At 41.8% G+C, this 17,316-nt stretch overlaps 1 protein-coding gene across 10 annotated transcripts in view; it reads left to right on the top strand.

Annotated features, from left to right (window-relative positions):
• The window catches only part of MACF1 (microtubule actin crosslinking factor 1), a 336,445-nt gene that overhangs the window by 201,042 nt on the left and 118,087 nt on the right, over positions 1–17,316 (top strand). For 7 of the 10 annotated variants that reach the window (XM_040231602.1, XM_040231599.1, XM_040231601.1 and 4 more), the window contains 7 exons: positions 564–647; positions 3,383–3,490; positions 3,674–3,772; positions 5,218–5,370; positions 5,675–5,763; positions 8,083–8,218; positions 11,931–17,273. In XM_040231602.1, coding sequence (XP_040087536.1) covers positions 564–647; positions 3,383–3,490; positions 3,674–3,772; positions 5,218–5,370; positions 5,675–5,763; positions 8,083–8,218; positions 11,931–17,273 — 6,012 coding nt within the window. The remainder of the gene's footprint in view (positions 1–563; positions 648–3,382; positions 3,491–3,673; positions 3,773–5,217; positions 5,371–5,674; positions 5,764–8,082; positions 8,219–11,930; positions 17,274–17,316) is intronic. The other 3 variants (XM_040231600.1, XM_040231598.1, XM_040231597.1) reach the window with 1 other exon arrangement.

Below are 17,316 nucleotides of genomic sequence, written 5' to 3'. Positions count from 1 at the left end.
TATATATTGAAAGCACTAGATGGTCAATATTGCATTAGAATATAGAAAAGGAAAACCCAGGGAAGCTATGAGTTGAAGAAAATTATCTCATTCAAAGCTGTTTTTATATGTTGGCATTTTGAGGGATTTTTTTTTTTTTTTTTTTTTTGGCTTCCTTACTTGAGCCAATTACTTAATCTCTTAGTATTCTGCTTTCCACAGCAGTAAAATGCATATTGTCCTTATTTGTTCTACTGTGCTCATAAGGTTTTTGTAGTTAGGATTAAATGAAATGATACATGTAAATTACTTAGAACAGTGATTTTCAAAGTGCTGACAGCCAGAGTAGCAGCTTCAGCATCACTTGGGAACATGTTAGAAATGAGAGTTCTCAGACTCGAACCGAAATCTATCGAGTCAGAAACTCTGGAGATGGGACCCAGCAATCTATGTTTTATCCAGTGTTCTAGGTGATTCTGACACAGCTAAGGTTTGAAAACCACTGCCGTAGAACATAATAAATGCTTACCTGTTTCAGTGATGATAATGACAATGATAAAAGGTTGTGATGTTTTGGTTCCTAGGAGCTGTTTGCAGAAATTGAGAGAAATCAGACGAAACTGGACCAGTGTCAAAAATTTTCCCAGCAATACTCCACCATTGTAAAGGTAATGCTGCCAGTCCTAAAAGTAACATAAATAGTCTCCAGCTTGAAGATCTGCATGTCACTGGAGGTTTTGTTTTTGGACAAGCAAGCAGATCTCTTCTGCTCCATCTTTAAGTTAATGCAGGTGTGTTTGTCATGGCACATATTTGGGGATGCTCAGAGAGATATCAGATAAGAGATGAGTTTCGAGGAGTCTCCATTTGACTCCTGAATGGGTGAATGACAGGCCTCTTAAACTTGCCTTGTGAAAAACAGAATGTTTGGGTTTTCTTCTCAACACACTTCTCACTGTCTTGCATATCTCAGGAAATAGTGTCATCATTTTCCTTACTGCTGAGGCAAAAAAAAGCCCAAAGAGTCATCATTCTTCTCTTCAGCTTAAACCTTATGTTTAATAGCAGTCTGGGACCTAGTTGGGTCCATCTTGCTGTGCTCTCGGATCTGACTGTGCCTCAGCGCCCGTTCCCCCCGCTACCGCCCCCCACAGGTTCACATCTAAGTGAAGAACCTTCTGGAGTTGCTCCAGTGCTCTGAGCTGCTCTCTCACTTCTGCTCCTGCACTCAGGCTATTTTCCCACACAGTAGCCAGACTCACTTTGTAAGAACGTACCGCGTATCATGGAACCTCAGACACTGTTGATTATGAGTTGCGTTACTTTACGCACTGCCCAAAAGGGGGAAACTCCACCAATTATTGCAAATGCCAAGTGAGACATTTTCCCATTTTAGTGATACTGAAATGTGAGGGAAATGTGTACCTTGCCATAGCTGAAACATAATAGATTGGATCCTGTCACTCTCCTGCTTGGTACTGTCTCATGACTTCTTGTCACACTCATACTGAAATTCTAAATTCTTTTATAGTTTATCAGGCTATGCAAGATCTGGCTCCCTACTCCCTATTTCTCTGATAAGGTCTTTAAAGAAAACTGACCTGAGATTCTTCTATATTGATTTGTTTATCATGTGCCTTCCCACTAGAATGGAAGTTCCAGGGGAGCGAAGTTTTTTCTGACTTGTTTCCCACTATGTGTGTAGCACTCAGAACAATGACAAGCACATAGTAGGTGCTCAGCAAATAGTTTTTTAATGCATACATTTCTTTAGTTAATAACAGGAGACTTGGTATCACAAAGAATTGGGTTCAAATCCTAGCTTTGACGTTTTCTAGGCTTAAGACTTTGAGCAAACATTTACCCCTTAGAGTTTCTGTTGCTATGTCTGCAAAATTATGAATAGTAGTAGCTACCTCACTGAGTGGTCACAAAGATTAAATAAGATAATTTATACATAGGACAATGCCTCAAAATTAAAATACATTCAGTAAATGGTTTTTTATTAGTATTTGGTTGTTACTATGACCGTGCTAAGTCGCTTCAATTGTGTGTGTCTCTTTGTGACCCCATGGACTGTAGCCCCCCAGGCTCCTCTGTCCATGGGATTCTCCAGGCAAGAATACTGGAGTGGGTTGCCATGCACTTCTCCAGGGGATCTTCCTGACCCAGGGATTGAGCTGGTGTCTCCTGTAGCTTCTGCATTGCAGGCAGGTTCTTTAGCACTGAGCCACTGGTGAAGCTTTTTTTTTTTTTCCTTCAGTAGACTGCTTAAGCACTCATTCAGTATTTTCCTCCTGCCTAGAATGTTCAAAGTTGACAACAGAAAGCAAAACATTCCAGGCAAAAGGAAGGAACTTCATAATTAAAGGCACAGAGAGGAATAAAATACAATGATTATATGAGGAAATAGCAAATTGTAGCTATCCTGGTATAGCTAGAAATTATAGCATACATGAGAAACAGTGATTATGAAAACTGGGAGAAGAGATTGGGATCAACCCATGAAAGGCCTTGTTCGGTTCCTTTGTCTTTACCATCTGTTCTTGCTCCTCAAAATGTGGTCTTTGAACCAGGAGCATTGGCATCACTTGGGAACTGGTCAGAAATGCATAAACTGCATTTTAACAAGATCCCCAGGTGAAGGTTGATATTTGAGGAGATCTGCTCTAAGTCATTGAAAACTTTGAAACAGGAAAATGAAGTGGTTATCTTTTTGACTTTAGAAAAGTTATTCCAGTAGCATGACAGAAAATAAACTGGAGGTGAGAGTCTAGGAAGGAGAATAGGAGGCTGTTGCAGCATCATGTGAGCCCTGAAGAGGGCCTGGACCAGGGCAGCACTCTTAAAATTGCAGAGGAAGTGATACAATAGCATGGCGACACGAAAAGAGCATTAGTTTAGGGATGGATGGAAGATTGATTCCAGTCCTGACTGTGTTGCTCACCCGCTGAGTTAATTGGGAGACTCACTTCCTGTCTCAGTCACCCTGTATGTGAGATGAAGGATGCAGTTAGCACTCAACAAATTGCCAACTCAGGAGTCTGCAGACCTGATCCACAGGCTAACTCCAGCTTGCCTGCCTATTTTATATGGCCCATGAGAAAAGGCTATTAAAAAATAATAATAATAATACCTCACAACACATGAAAATTATATCAGCTTCAGCTTGAAGTGTCTGTAAGTTATGTTTTATCGTACGCAGCCACACTCTTTCCTTTAGTTGCTGTCTACGGCTGCTTTCACTTGCAGTGGCAGAAGTGGGTAGATGGTATGGCCTTTTCAGAAAGTTTGCTAACCTCTGGGCTAGAGGGTCATCACCATGGAAACGCTGCGGTGCTACTGCATGGTGTGTGTGAGCCCTAAGCCCGGCGTAAATGCAGTTCCGTGTCTTCCTCCCCAGGACTATGAATTACAGCTGATGACATACAAGGCCTTTGTGGAATCGCAGCAGAAATCCCCGGGCAAGCGCCGTCGCATGCTCTCCTCTTCAGATGCCATCACGCAAGAGGTGAAAGGAGGGGGTGGGCAAGGATGTGTACACTGGCCTCAAGGGAGGATTCACTCGTCTGGGCCTTATGATTTGATTACTGTTGAGCATGTGACTTCATGAAAACTTCCTCTTTTTGTCAACTATTTAAATTGACTTTTTGGCAGATAACTTATCTAAATTTTTTTTTTTTTTGAATCATAGTTCATGGACTTAAGGACTCGCTACACAGCATTGGTGACCTTAACAACTCAGCATGTGAAATACATCAGTGATGCGCTCCGGCGGCTAGAGGAGGAGGAGGTGAGGACAGCTGGTTCTAGATCATCTTGAGAGTAGAATAAAAAAATCTTGTACCTCATCTGTCGATTTAAAATGCACACACAGCTGACGTCCATTGTGTACTTTTCCCATGAAGTTGCTGGGTGCACTGCACCAGCAAAATAGAGAATTCTTGTACCCATGGGAACACAGGGTTAGGTTCCTGCCAACTTTTGTTCAGTGGATAACACACAACCTGGTTTTATGTGTGTTTTTGTTTAAAAGCACTTTACCTAATGCCTGTGTGCTAAGTCGCTTCAGTCGTGTCTGATTCTAAGACCCTGTGGACTGTAGCCCTCCAGGCTCCTCTGTCCATGGGATTCTCCAGGCAAGAATACTGGAGTGGGTTGTCATGCCCTCCTCCAGGACTTTACTTAATATATCTTGCTGATTCACTAACACTAAACTCCTATCTAAGAGAAGCATAACTCATACCTGAAAAAGTCTTATTAAAGCACATTTTCTCTCTAAGGCACATGACAACCTTCTAGTGAATAATGAGGACTGACTGTCTTGTGTCCAACACTCCCACTTCCAGCTTTTGTTATTATTAGAAACACTATAAGCTTTAAGAAAGAGCTGTGAAGAGGGATCCTTAATAAAGCGTAATTTGTTAAAGGGAAATATTGGAGATATCCAAATTCCATATAATAGAATGCTATGAAACTGTTAAAAATAATGAAATAGATTTAAATGAACTGACATAGAAAGATACTTATAATACATTATTTGAAGAGAAAAAACAAGTTTGAATTCTATGTATAATTACGATTTCAGAAAAAACAAGAGTGTGTACCACAGAGGTACAAAATGAGTGCAAAAACAAGTTTAGAAATATTCTGTACCAAATTCCTGGGGAAATGAGATTAAAGGGACATATATTATGCATTTCAGATTGTTTGAATTTGCTGTAATGAGTATGCAGTCTTTCTGTAATTACAAAAATCTATGTTTTTGCAAAATAAGTTTATACATATTTAATAACTCTTACAAAAGAAATGCTCTTGGAAACATTAACCTGTGCCAACTTTTGCCTACACAAGTTGGCCAAAGATTTTCTTTATGTCAGTACATACCTCATTTAATCTCTGTAGATGTCCATCTCTTCACTTGAAAATCTAAGAATTATGAAAATGAGATGCTATATGTGAAGGGCTTCTTAAAATTAGTAAATAACTATTGAATGCACATCCCATAGGAAAATAGCATGCTTTTCTAAGAAAAGTGCCGACCTAGGTGTAATGAACTTAGCTATTAGTATCACACAGGCACCGGTGAACAATGCTGTGTGTGGGATAAATTATGTTTAACTTGGGGTTATTGGAGCTACTGAAAGGTAACTTTCATGTCTTTATTTTAGGAACTCTGAATCAGGCCTGTCTAGTAACACATTGACCAAGATACTGATTTTCTATTTCCTCTTCTAGAAAGTGGTAGAGGAGGAAAAACAGGAGCATGTGGAGAAGGTTAAAGAACTTTTGGGCTGGGTATCTATCCTAGCAAAGAATACACAAAGCAAAGCTACCTCACTCCAGACCAAAGAACCAACAGACATTGAAAAGGCTATTTTAGAACAACAGGTGAGTGGAAGGTCCCTCTATCACTTCCTTGGTAGCATAATATGAGATTGCTCATTAGGTGGGATAATATAAGGTACATATGGGCCACTCAGGAATGATTGTTATCTCAGTAAATGTTAGCTTCCAGGACTTAAAGAAACTGAGGAAGTCATCTTATTTGTGTTTCTGCTTTCTATATCACTCTAGATAGTGGTAATGAAAATCTTACCTAAGCTAGGTTTTTACCCTAGGATTTTATTTTAAATGACTTTTGATTCTTCAGTTTCTTGGCCTCTGAAGTTTTCTCTTTTCTTCTACTACATAGGTCCTGGCAGAGGAGCTGACAACCAAGAGGGAGCAAGTCTCTGAGGCCGTTAAAACTTCACAGATCTTCTTGGCCAAGCACGGTCACAAGTGAGTCATAAATGAGATACAATGGCACATGTAGAGGACTGGATCTTACTGACCAAAACTCAGGGTCATGATGAGAACTCAGGCTGGAGAATTCAAGGTGGCAGGAGTCAGATTATGAAGAATTTTGTAGTTCATGCTGAATTTGCATTTTATGTGTCAGGAGGGCTTTTGAACCTGATCAGGCTGTTCATAAAGGTTTCTAGAACAATTTCATAGAGAATGGATAGACATGAGGCATGAGTAGAGGCCTCAGCGAGCAGTTAAGAGGCTGTTCTGACAATACAGGCAAGAAATGATGAGGTGGAGAAGAGACAAAGATTCAAAAGATATTAAGGATGATGAACTTACAGGGCTTTGTGACAAATGAAAATGATCAGGTGTAACTCCCAGGTTTCTGGCTTGGGCCACTGACATTTGGTGATGTTGCCAAATGAGATAGGGAATACAGGAGAGGATGTGGCTTGATGGGTAAGAAGGCCACTTTAGTTTCAGATATTATGAATCTGAAGAGCCCACAGGACGTCAGAGGATAAACCTCTAATATGTATTTGGAAGTCCCTGATACATTACTTATGCCTCAAGTCATTCCACTAAAGTTGTCCAGTGGCAGGTATATGTGTAAATTTAGAATTTATGAGAGAAATTTGAAGTGATAGAGATTAGCATAGTAAAAACCATGACTGGATTATCTTACAAGGGTTCAAGGGCTTCTCAGCCTATAAAGGAGTCTTAGAGGAGTAAGAGGAAATTATGAGTGAAACCTCAGAGCCCAGGGGAGAACAGAATCCCAAAAAAGAAGGAAATGGTCAAAAGTCAAGTAAAGGTAAGGCATGGCTATTAACTTTGGCATGTTGGAAGTTTTTGGTGACTCTGGTGAAAAGTTGGGGGATGATGTCAGATTTAGAGGAATGGGGAGCTCATGAGGCAAGGAAGGTAATGGTAGTGAAATTAGACTACTCTTCCGAGGAGCTTGTTGTGGGAAAGGAGAGAAATAATAGACCAAATACTCAGAGTAGAATTTATGATCAAGAGAGATTTTTTTTTTTCTTTAAAGATTGAAGGAACTTAACTGTGTTTATGGACTGTAGAGTCTCAAGGACCAAAAGGGAGAGAAGAATTGATATCATGGAAGAGGGGTTGCAGAGGATGTAGAAGAGGATAAAATGCATCTATGGGTAGAAAGTACAGACTTACATAGGAGTTGAGGCAGCTTTTCCTCTGAGGTCTGGGGAAAAGGAGATTAGGGAAGGTATAGATACAGGTAAATATGCCAGAAGTAAAGTCAGAAATTAAGATAATTAGTGCCCAGTGGTCGGTATTTTCTCTTTGAAATAGGTAAAGAGGTTGTTTGCTGAAAGTTAGAGTGGGCGCCCAGAGGATTGTCAGAAAGCACTGAAGTCTGGTAGTGGCTGGACCAGGAGGACTTCTACATGATTTTGGAATCCCTCCCGCCACTAGATAGACTTGGTCTGCAGGTGGGATCAGAAAAGTCAAAGAGTTTGACTGATCTGGGTTTGGGGTCTTGTTAGTGAGGAAAGAGTGCAAGGGTCACAGGGAGGGATTGATCGAGAAGGTGGACTGTGTGGGCTTTAATGAGAAGAAAAGATAATAGATGGATTAAGAGAAATGGAGAGGTCAAGGAAGGTTTCGTAAATCGACAGGTAGTTTTAAGATGAATCATAAGATTCAGTCTCAGAAACACAATGTATTGATAGAATGAGAAAGGACCTTGCAGAATTCACCAGATTCAAGAAAAGGGTCTGAAGAAAATCTGGTAAAATCCTAAAGTTTGGGAAAGTTGGGTAGTTAGGTAATGAGTAAATGAGTTTGTTGTATCCTTCTCTTCTGTCTCTTTAAGATATTTCATTTTTAAAAAAGAAGAGATATAAGAGTAAAGGAAGAAAGCTAGCCAGGTAGGATTATAATCAGAAGTTATAATCAGATAGTAGATTCTTGAAGTTTAAAATGTCAGAAGCGGAATAATTTTAGAGGATGGCAGCATCTAAGTATGGATGAGGCTGAAGTGGCCTGCAAGCCGTTTGGATTGAGAAGTTTGCTGGACTACAGGTATAGAGTGTTAGATAATTGGTGGCATGAGCATTGACATCAGCAAGAATCATGACTCAGTCTGAGACAGACAGGAAAACCATGAGCTAGATGCCAAAGTGTTCAGTGAGTATGGGAGACTGACCAGATGATCCATCATAAACAGTGACAAAGAAGAATACTATCCAAGGTGGAGACGTCATTTTGAAACAATAGAGGAGAATTGGGGAAAAGGTCTTTCTCTAAAGGAGCTTTAAATGCTTCATCTTCTAGGCTGTCAGAAAAAGAGAAAGAACAGATATCTGAGCAATTGAATGCCCTCAGTAAGACTTACCATGACCTTTGTGAAGGTTCAGCAAACCAGCTTCAGCAACTCCAGAGCCAGCTGGCCCAACAGACGGAACAAAAGGTACTTTGAGTTTTTCTCTCCAGGTGTTGGAAAGGTACCTTGGGAACAGTATGACTGCAGCTTTGCTGATTGAGAGTCATGATCACTAGCTTTCCGTGACCAGTGTGACTTAATTTTTAACCTCACCACAGCAGCCATTTGTCTCGTGTTTCTTTACTGGGGTTCCACGATGTGTTGGTCAGTCAGAGTCACTAGAAGGTGCATATGGCTAATCCTTTAGACCTGCTTCACTGCTGTGTCATCTTGCATTTTGTGGCAGACCACAGTCAAGGAGAACCTGAATTTTGTGTCATATCTGATGAGAAGGCAACATGGTTACTCTGTGGCGTTGTCACTCAAACGACAGCAGGGAGTTCTGAATATTGGGAAGTAAAGGCAGTGGACCTCTTCCCCCCGCCCCCCCATACTTTTTTTTTCCCTATCTACTGAATAAATGAGAAATGTCAATTTCCAAAACAAAGTGGTGGATTAGCTGCACTGACTGAGACGCTGGTTCCCCTTATCCATAGTCACCCCATCATGTGACGTCTTTACCAGTTACCACCGTATTCATTGCCTGGACTATATGGAAGTTGTTATGTTCCTCCTGGTTGTCCTGAGTTCTTCCTGGATACTTGTGTGTATATGTAAACTTACCATATTATATACATGTGTCTCTGGGACATATATGTGTGTTTGCCTGCTTATTTCCTATGTTGTGAAGCAATGGCCAAATTCTGTGAGGCAATTTAAGCTCCTGTGGCGATCAGATTTGGTCTAGATAATGCTCAAAATGATATTTAGGCAAAATATGCTTTGACTCTGATCCTGACATGTGTATAGCAGGAGCTGGAGTTGTAAAGGCCACAATGTAGAACCGGCTGTGATTTATTTGAGAGCAGATTTCCAAAATGAACGTGCCGGTTTAGCCCTCTGTTTGTGAGGTAACCCACTTCTAATGGCTCCTTGCTTCACCATATACGGGCGTACATGAAGAGTTTTAACGAACTCGCTTGCTGAGAACACCCAGTTCTCATTTTGAAAGGGTAAGAGAGGGGAGAAGGGAAGCGAGAGCCGAGCCGCTGAGCACCTCTACATTGAGCATGATGTGCCCTGTTACCCTGTGTGTGTTTCATGTGAAGTACTGTTCTGATTAACCGACATCCTTGCCTACAAGTTTAACTAACCCTTTGGAGTTTAAGCACAAATGCACAAAGGGAAAAGAGGACGACCTGTTTGGGGTTCTTTTTTGCAAAAAACAAACAGTCGCATGCTGGACGCTAACACCAAGCTTACACTGTGTGTGCGATACGGCTGAGCTGCTCCATAAGGCTCTCTCTCTTATCTGCCCAAGGCACACCCTGCAACTCTGGTAAGTAGAGCCTTTTATGTTTTCTTTCCTCTTCTCCCTCTATCCTCTTCTGCTCGTGTAGGTCAGAATGCTCGTGTTTGGTGGGGCCGAAATGAATTTCTCTGGATCATATCCCAGCTCAGTGATTCTTGCCTGTCCTCCAATTATGAGGGTGTTAGAAGGAACAGTCTTTTCTCTTTGGCTAGACTGTGGACCTTTTTCCAATACAAGCATGTCTGAGTCCATGAACTCAACAGAAGAAATTAGACATCTCTCAAAGAATCTCTTTCTTTGTCATATTGTCTGCTTCTGAATAGCCTTTATATGAATTTTGTAAATGGAATTTTTCATATATTTCAGAGTCGCATACCACAGTGGGATTTTCCCTTCAGTCCCTACAGACCAGATAGTTAGTAGATTCACATAACATACGTTTACCTTATGCAAGTTAAACTCTACATCCTGGGTCAAAAATCAAAGGGAAAATGAAGGATAACACATAATATTTATAGTGTGAAGAATTCTCAGTTATTCCATTATTTGAACAAACATAGTACGATGAGGATGCAGCCCAGATCTGGTTCCTCATTTGCTATCTATTCTCCATCTCTGATAGTATGCAGCTAATCCAGCTCGAAATTCTAAGGGCATATTCTTAAAATCTGGGCAAAGTAGGTTAATGATTTTAAGGATTTCCTTACTGTTTATCAGTTTATTCATCAAATGTTTCTTGAACTGCTGATACTAGTCCTAGACATCCAGTGGGCAAAGCACCTACTTTTATGGAGTTTGCTTCTCACCGAGACAGAAATGAATTGCATTATATGGGAGGCAAGGAGGTGACTGACAGTTGCTTCAGTAAAATCTTCCATGGATAAGGACAAATAAGTAATACTGATCAAAGAGGGACAGATATAAGCATGTATGGAAGATGAAGATGCTGAACACTAACAAGAGGAAGTAGAAAGTTGGAGAGGGATAACAGCGATGTGTTCTGAGTGGTAAAATACTTGAATGATTTAACTTCTGAATAACATTCTGCCTTGAAAGGCTTCAAAATAGGAATTCTTCACAAACTGTTTTGAGGCTTCTTTATAAGGATGGTGTTGACAGTGTGTAAGGCTGGCCTTATTCTGTGTCCATAGTACTGAACTCCTTTGTAAGATAGAACTCTACTGTGCTTCCTCTTCCTGCTCCCCTGGATCTATCTGACTGGCAAGAAAGTAGAGTAGCTTGAAATTTAGAGTCAGTCCTTGGTTTGATTCTGGAACTCACTTGTTTTGTGACCTTGGACAAGTTACCTAATCTCTGTGTACCTCATTTTCTTGTCCGCAAACTAAAAATTAATTGCCTTCATAGGATTGTTGTGAGGATTAAATGTCACTGCTTAATAAATATTTTAAAGTGATGTTGCTCAGTCGTGTCCAACTCTTTGCAGCCCCATGGACTGTAACCTACCAGGCTTCTCAGTCCGTGGGATTTTCCAGGCAAGAGTACTGGAATGGGTTGCCATTTCCTTGTCCAGGGATCTTCCCAACCCAGGGATCGAACCTGAGTCTCCCGCATTGTAGGCAGACGCTTTACCCTCTGAGCCACGAGGGAAGCATATAAATATATTAAGTGCCTAGTAAATAGTAGCTATCATTGTGATAACTGTATTACCTGTTCTAGCCTGGACTAGAGGAAAATTTATTAGTGGTTTCAGAGTCAAGGGACCCTAGTCTGCTCCTTCCTTGACTTGCTGCTTCCAATTCCTAGAGCTAATTTAACTCAGAGCTGTTGCCATAGCAAATGCTAGCACTGGCCACCAAAAATGTGGCCAACCTAGTAGCTCAACACCTGCCTGAGTAACATACACAGGGCCATCTATTGAGCTGCACAGCTGTTGTGTGGCTCTTGGGCTGCTTATATCTGTCTTCTGACCCCATGGACTGATCCCGCTGAACTCCGCAGCAGGGAAGTGCTACTTCAAGAGTCTTCTGCATGGATTGCAACCCTGAGAAGTTGTTATGTGAGGTCGAATTCTCACTTTGGGGGAACTGGTATGTCTGTAAGAGCCTTTTTGGTGATTTAGTCTTAGAAATAGCTGTCTCCTCACTTTCATTGCTTGCTACTTTGTAGAGCTTGTCACTCAGATACGCTTAATGCTGCCATCCCTTGGGTACTCTGTAGACTTCTGTCTATGTTAAACATTCTATAGGTTAGAAAAAATCTTTGTTAGTATTAACACTGCCAGGCTTCAGGATGTTTCCTACAGGTTGGGGCTCATCTCAGGCTGGGTTTTTCTTGTGGTCGGAATTTGATATACTGTAGTTCTTTGAATGACTCCTTTCAACAATTGTGCTTCTCTGATTCACTGTTCTTGTTCTTTTTTTCTTGTAGGGCTGCAGAGCAGTGGCTGGGGTGATTGACCTAGGCACAGTGGAGATATTTCCCATCTTCAGAGCAATGCAAAAGGGCCTCATTGACCAAGATACAGGCCTGGTGCTCCTGGAATCCCAGGTTATCCTGTCTGGCCTCATTGCCCCTGAGACCTGTGAAAAGCTGTCTTTGGAGGAGGGCCTAGCCAGAAACCTCATTAATCCTCAGATGTACCAGCAGCTCCAAGAGCTACAGGATGCCCTGTCCTTAATCAGCAGGCTCACTGAAAACAAAGGCCCTCTTTCTGTGGCAGAAGCAATTGAAAAGAAAATAATCAGTGAGAAAGTTGGACTGAAAATCTTAGAAGCTCACCTGGCAACTGGAGGTTTCAGTCTCCCCAGTGATGATAACTGTATTAACCTAGAGGAGGCTTTTCACCAAGGCCTCATTTCTGCATGGCTTCACTCAGGGTTAGAGTCCCACCTGAGATCATCCAAGAACTTGATAGACCCAAACACAGCTGAGAAAATAGATTTACTGGATCTGATGCAGAGATGTATTGTCCACCAGGAATCAGGATTGAAATTGCTGCCTGTCAAGCAGTTGGCAGGGGGAATGGTGAGCTTGAAATCAGGCCGGAAGGTTAGTATTTTCCGTGCCGTTCAGGAAGGGCTGATAGATAGGCAGGTTACTGTCCGGCTGCTGGAAGCTCAGCTTTTTGCCGGAGGCATAGTAGATCCAAGAACAGGACACAGACTTACAGTGGGAGAGGCTGTGAGACATAACTTGATTGACCAAGATATGGCCTGTGCTCTCCTCATAAGGCAGCTTCAGACAGGAGGGATCATAGATACTGTCACTGGGCATAGGCTGACAATGGATGAAGCAGTGAGCCATGATCTGGTAACTGCTAAGATTGCCCTTGTGATTCTGGAGTCCCTTTGGTCATTCATGGGGTTGCTATGGCCTGAGTCTGGAGAGATTCTCCCAATTACAGATGCCCTGGAACAAGGTATTGTGTCTACAGAACTAGCTCATAAAATCCTTAGTGACCGACAGCATATTAAAGCCGTATTTCTACCAGCAACTACAGAGATTTGGTCCTGGGAAAAAGCAATTGAAAATGGTATGTTAGACAGAAGTCTTGCTAATAACTTGAAGTCAGTTTGCATCCCCGATGTGATGCCCCACATGCAATTAGCAGACTCTTTAGAACAAGGCAAGTTGAACACAAATCCTGGAGCGGCAGGTGTGCTGTGTAGCACAGGCCAAACCGAGGGTGCCACAAGCCATAATGAGAAGCTGCTGTTTCAACTGATGACTCACAGCTATATTAACGTGAGGGATGGGCAGAGGCTGCTCCTGTTAGACAATGAGCTGATAGAGGCACTAACAGCAAGAGGTGATCAAACAGGTCCTCCAGAAGTGTTTGGAAGTGGGCATCAGAGGCTAGAAGCTGCTGAGAAATTACAAGAAGCAGTGAATGTGAAAATGACGGAAACTTTCTGTGATGAGCTGAGTGTGAGGCCACATGAGTTCCAATTTTCTTCTCAAAGCAAAGATGATGCCGATCAGGTGAACTGCACTGAAGCAAAAGGCAAAAAGATCATTGTAGAAACAGAATGCTCTTCTATAGAGAACCCCCAAATGGACCTGTTTGTAGGGCAACAAAAAGTGGGAAATCCAAATGTCGATACTTTGAAGGTCATAGATAAAGTCAAATCAGAGTTTAAAAGACAGTTGTTTGGTTCCAAAAAGGAAGAACAAATAGAAGTGTCTACCAGAGAAAATGTCAATAGAGAATTTCTGCTTACAGTACCTCCTGAGAAAGCAGAGGATGTGACTGTGGTGGAGGACAAAACCCTGCTTTCTGCTGAGTCACTAAAAGAAGAACAGCAGGTTCTCAGAAGGGCTTCCTTGATGGGCCAGAAAGAGCAAGCAAACACACTTGAAACTGAGTATCCTCTAGGTGAAACTGGAAGACCTCTCATAAAAGCCCAAAGCAGAAAGTCACAACTTCAGGTAGCAAAAACTCTAGCTTTAGAATCGGAACTCAGGTCTGAAAAGGATAAGAATATTCATTCTCTGGACAAGAAGAAAGCATTAAGTAAGTCACCTCTGGGTAGGGATGACCATCCACAAAGTCCAGAAAGTCACAGCGTGGCAGGCGGTAGCAGGATGATGACAGATAAGGAAGCTGATGGCGGTGAAACTCCCCTGCCAGGCAGTGCTGCTTCAGAATTGCTTGAGGAAGCTACCTTGAGTACACTAGCTGCGCAATTAGTAGAGGGCGGCATCCTTCATGAACAGACAGGCCGAAAGCTCTTACTAAGTGAAGCAATAGCCCGAGGCCTTGTGCCCAGTCACACTGCTGTGAAACTTATGGGAAAGATGAACATGTTTCGGGGATTCTTTGACTCTCAGACCTGCGAGTCTTTGACAACAGAAGAAGTCATTGATGAAGGTCTGATGAATGAGAAGTTGTTGCACAATGTCCTCATGGCAGACAAAGCTATAAGTGGTGTCTTAGACCCTCATACCCACACACTGTGCTCTGTGAAGGAAGCAGTTGCCATTGGACTTCTTGACACACAAACAGCCACCAGAATTTTAGAGGGGCAGGTGGTGACTGGTGGAATCATTGACCTGAAACGAGGCAAAAAGGTTTCAGTAACTTTAGCCTCAAATCTTGGCTTGGTGGACAGTGCTGACCAGCCAGAGCTTATAAAATTGGAGAAAGCTTCCAAAGGCAGAGATGCTGAAAACACAGTTAGGGAGAGATTAATTAGCTTACAAATGGAAACAACTGGAATAATGGACCCTGACAGCAAAGCCCCTGTAACAGTCATGCAGGCCATTGACAGAGGACTTTTGGAGAGAGTTGAGGCCATTCAGTTGTTGACAAAGCAGGTGGTAGATGGAGGTATCATTCACCATATATCTGGAGTGAGACTTTCTGTTGATAATGCCTTTAAGCATGGCATCATTGATGAAGACTTAGCCAAGGAACTCAGAAAAGTTGAGACCTTAAGCCTCCATCAGTTCTCTCATCCTGAAACAAAGGAAACTATTTCCCTCTCCGAAGCCATGAAATTAGATCTTGTAACACCGGACCTGAAGAGAGAAATCCAAGAAATGCAGGCCTTCGCTGGAAGCTTTGTAGATCTCATTTCTGGCCAGCAATTGACCCTGGCAGAAGCTGAAAAGGAAGGACGATTAACTAATAAAGCAACACTGTCTTCAGAAATGATGAATGGGATTATAGATCCTGAGAGTTACAGAATTGTTCCCTATTCAGAATTAGTAAAAAAGTGTAAAATTGATATTGAATCTGGGCAAAGATATCTAGAAGTAATCCCCTTTTCAGACATTAAAGATGGAGTGAGTGACAAAGTACTTATGTTGTCTCAAGCAATTAAGCTTGGAAAAGTAGACTTTGCAGCTACGCTGAAGGTTCTGGAAGCCCAGGCAAATGCTGGGGGAATCATAGACCCTGCCACAGGAAAAAGATTGACATTGGCATCAGCTCTGGAACAGAAATTAGTAGATGAAAACATAGTCAGAATTATTGCATCTCGGCAGGTATTGGATGGAGGAATTATTGACATATTCAGTAATCAGAGAGTGACTTTAAAGGAAGCTATTGAGAAAAGACTTATCAGTCCTGAACTGGCAACTATAATCCAAGTAGATACATGTAAGTCTGGTGATCACCAGGCTCACATTGAAAAGCAAGATGGAATTGAAGTATGTGAAATAAAGAAGGAATTACTAAGAAAGGAAATGTTAATTGCTCATAGTCAGCCCACTGAAATGAGTTGTGGTAAAGGAGAAAGTGAGAAATTATTTCAAATTGAAAACCAGTCTGCACAAAAAAACATTGAAGTGAGTGTTTCTAATGGGGAGGAGGCAAACAAGAGCAGGGAAATTTCATTAAAGGGATTGGAATGCGATGACCAAAATAAGAGATCTTCTCCAGATGCTAAGGAATCTTTAGGTGTCATAATTCCTAGTGGTGGTAAAGGTAAATCACTGGACCAAGATTCAGAGACATATCTTCAATCAGAAATTTGTGATTTTAACCCCAAAGAGGTGGCTTATACAACTACAGGAAAAAATACAAACAAAGAGCAAGAAATAATAGTACAAACAGAAATTATTTCTCATATGAAACAGCCTGTACCAGGTCTAGATTCTAAAGAAGTAAGGGAAAGCCAAGGAGGAATTATTTCAGAAGTGCAAGAGTCAAATCATGAAACTTTAGACAAATCGCTAATTCAGCAGGTTATACCGAAACCAATGAAAACCATGGAGAAGGGTAAGAGAGGGAAGAAGATTGTAGAACACGTCAAGACCCACAGACCAGCAGCTCTTTCAGAAGAAAAGCTGAATCAGGAAACTGCCACTAGTGATGACCAGGACTCCAGTGTAGAGAAGCAATGTATGGAGTTAACTGCACGGGAAAAAGGGAAGGAAACTGACAAGGATCTGGGCTTTTCTGTTGTTGGTGAAACTTCCCAAATGACACCCAAAGGAATTTCTGTAAGAAATCAAGATGCTTTAACCTTCTTCAACTCTAATCAAGTCAGTGAATCTCAAGAAATTATTATTGGGATCTCCTCTTTGATCCCAAGGCCTGAAGGACTGCACTGCCAGGAACCGGTTGGAGGAGTCCAAGTTGCAGACACAGCCGCAGTTTTCACAACAGACCAGTCTTTCCAAGGAACCACCAGACAGGAGACCAATTATCATCAAGATTCTTGTGTTACTTATAAGATTAGGCAAACCAAAGATCTGACTTTCTTATCTAATGAATATAAAGAAAAATCATACCAAGAAGTACCTTTTGACGCAACAAGCACTGTTAAATTGGAAGAAATTAGAGTAGGCTCCAAAGAAGTCAGTAATCTGGAATTCTCAGACAGAAAGGACCTTCATCCTCAGGACAACAAAAGTGATCATGAACATGGCAGAATTCTTGATTCTATAATAGTGACAACTCAGGAAATACCTGGAGAGAAATCTCTACGAATGTCAAATCTTATAGTTACAGATGCAGAAGTAGGGTCCTTTGAAGGCATAGTGACTCAGAGGGTTCCCAGAGTCTCAGTGTCCCTTCTCCCAGAGAAGCTGTCCAGAGAGGTGTCTCAAAAAGATAGTACAGGACAGCAGGAAGCCACCATTAGTCCTATTCCAGACACCAGTGAAGAGGAGGTGGTGCCCCCAGTGTCACGCCCCACAATGAAGATGGATGAGAAGACACCACAGGAGAAGCTCAGAGCGAGCCCTGGCAGCGAACAGACCCCCTTGATGACTGTACCAGGGGGAGCGAGTATGAACCCGGAACCCTTCAGAGCTACTAAAGTAAGTTACCCAGTGGTGTCTGTGTGTGTGTGTGTGTGTATGT

This window comes from Oryx dammah, unplaced genomic scaffold (genome assembly GCF_014754425.2).
Source record: "Oryx dammah isolate SB20612 unplaced genomic scaffold, SCBI_Odam_1.1 HiC_scaffold_28, whole genome shotgun sequence".
In the NCBI taxonomy this organism is placed as follows: domain Eukaryota; kingdom Metazoa; phylum Chordata; class Mammalia; order Artiodactyla; family Bovidae; genus Oryx; species Oryx dammah.
The sequence above is the reverse complement of the archived record's forward strand: the minus strand, read 5'-3'. Positions and strand labels throughout refer to the sequence as shown.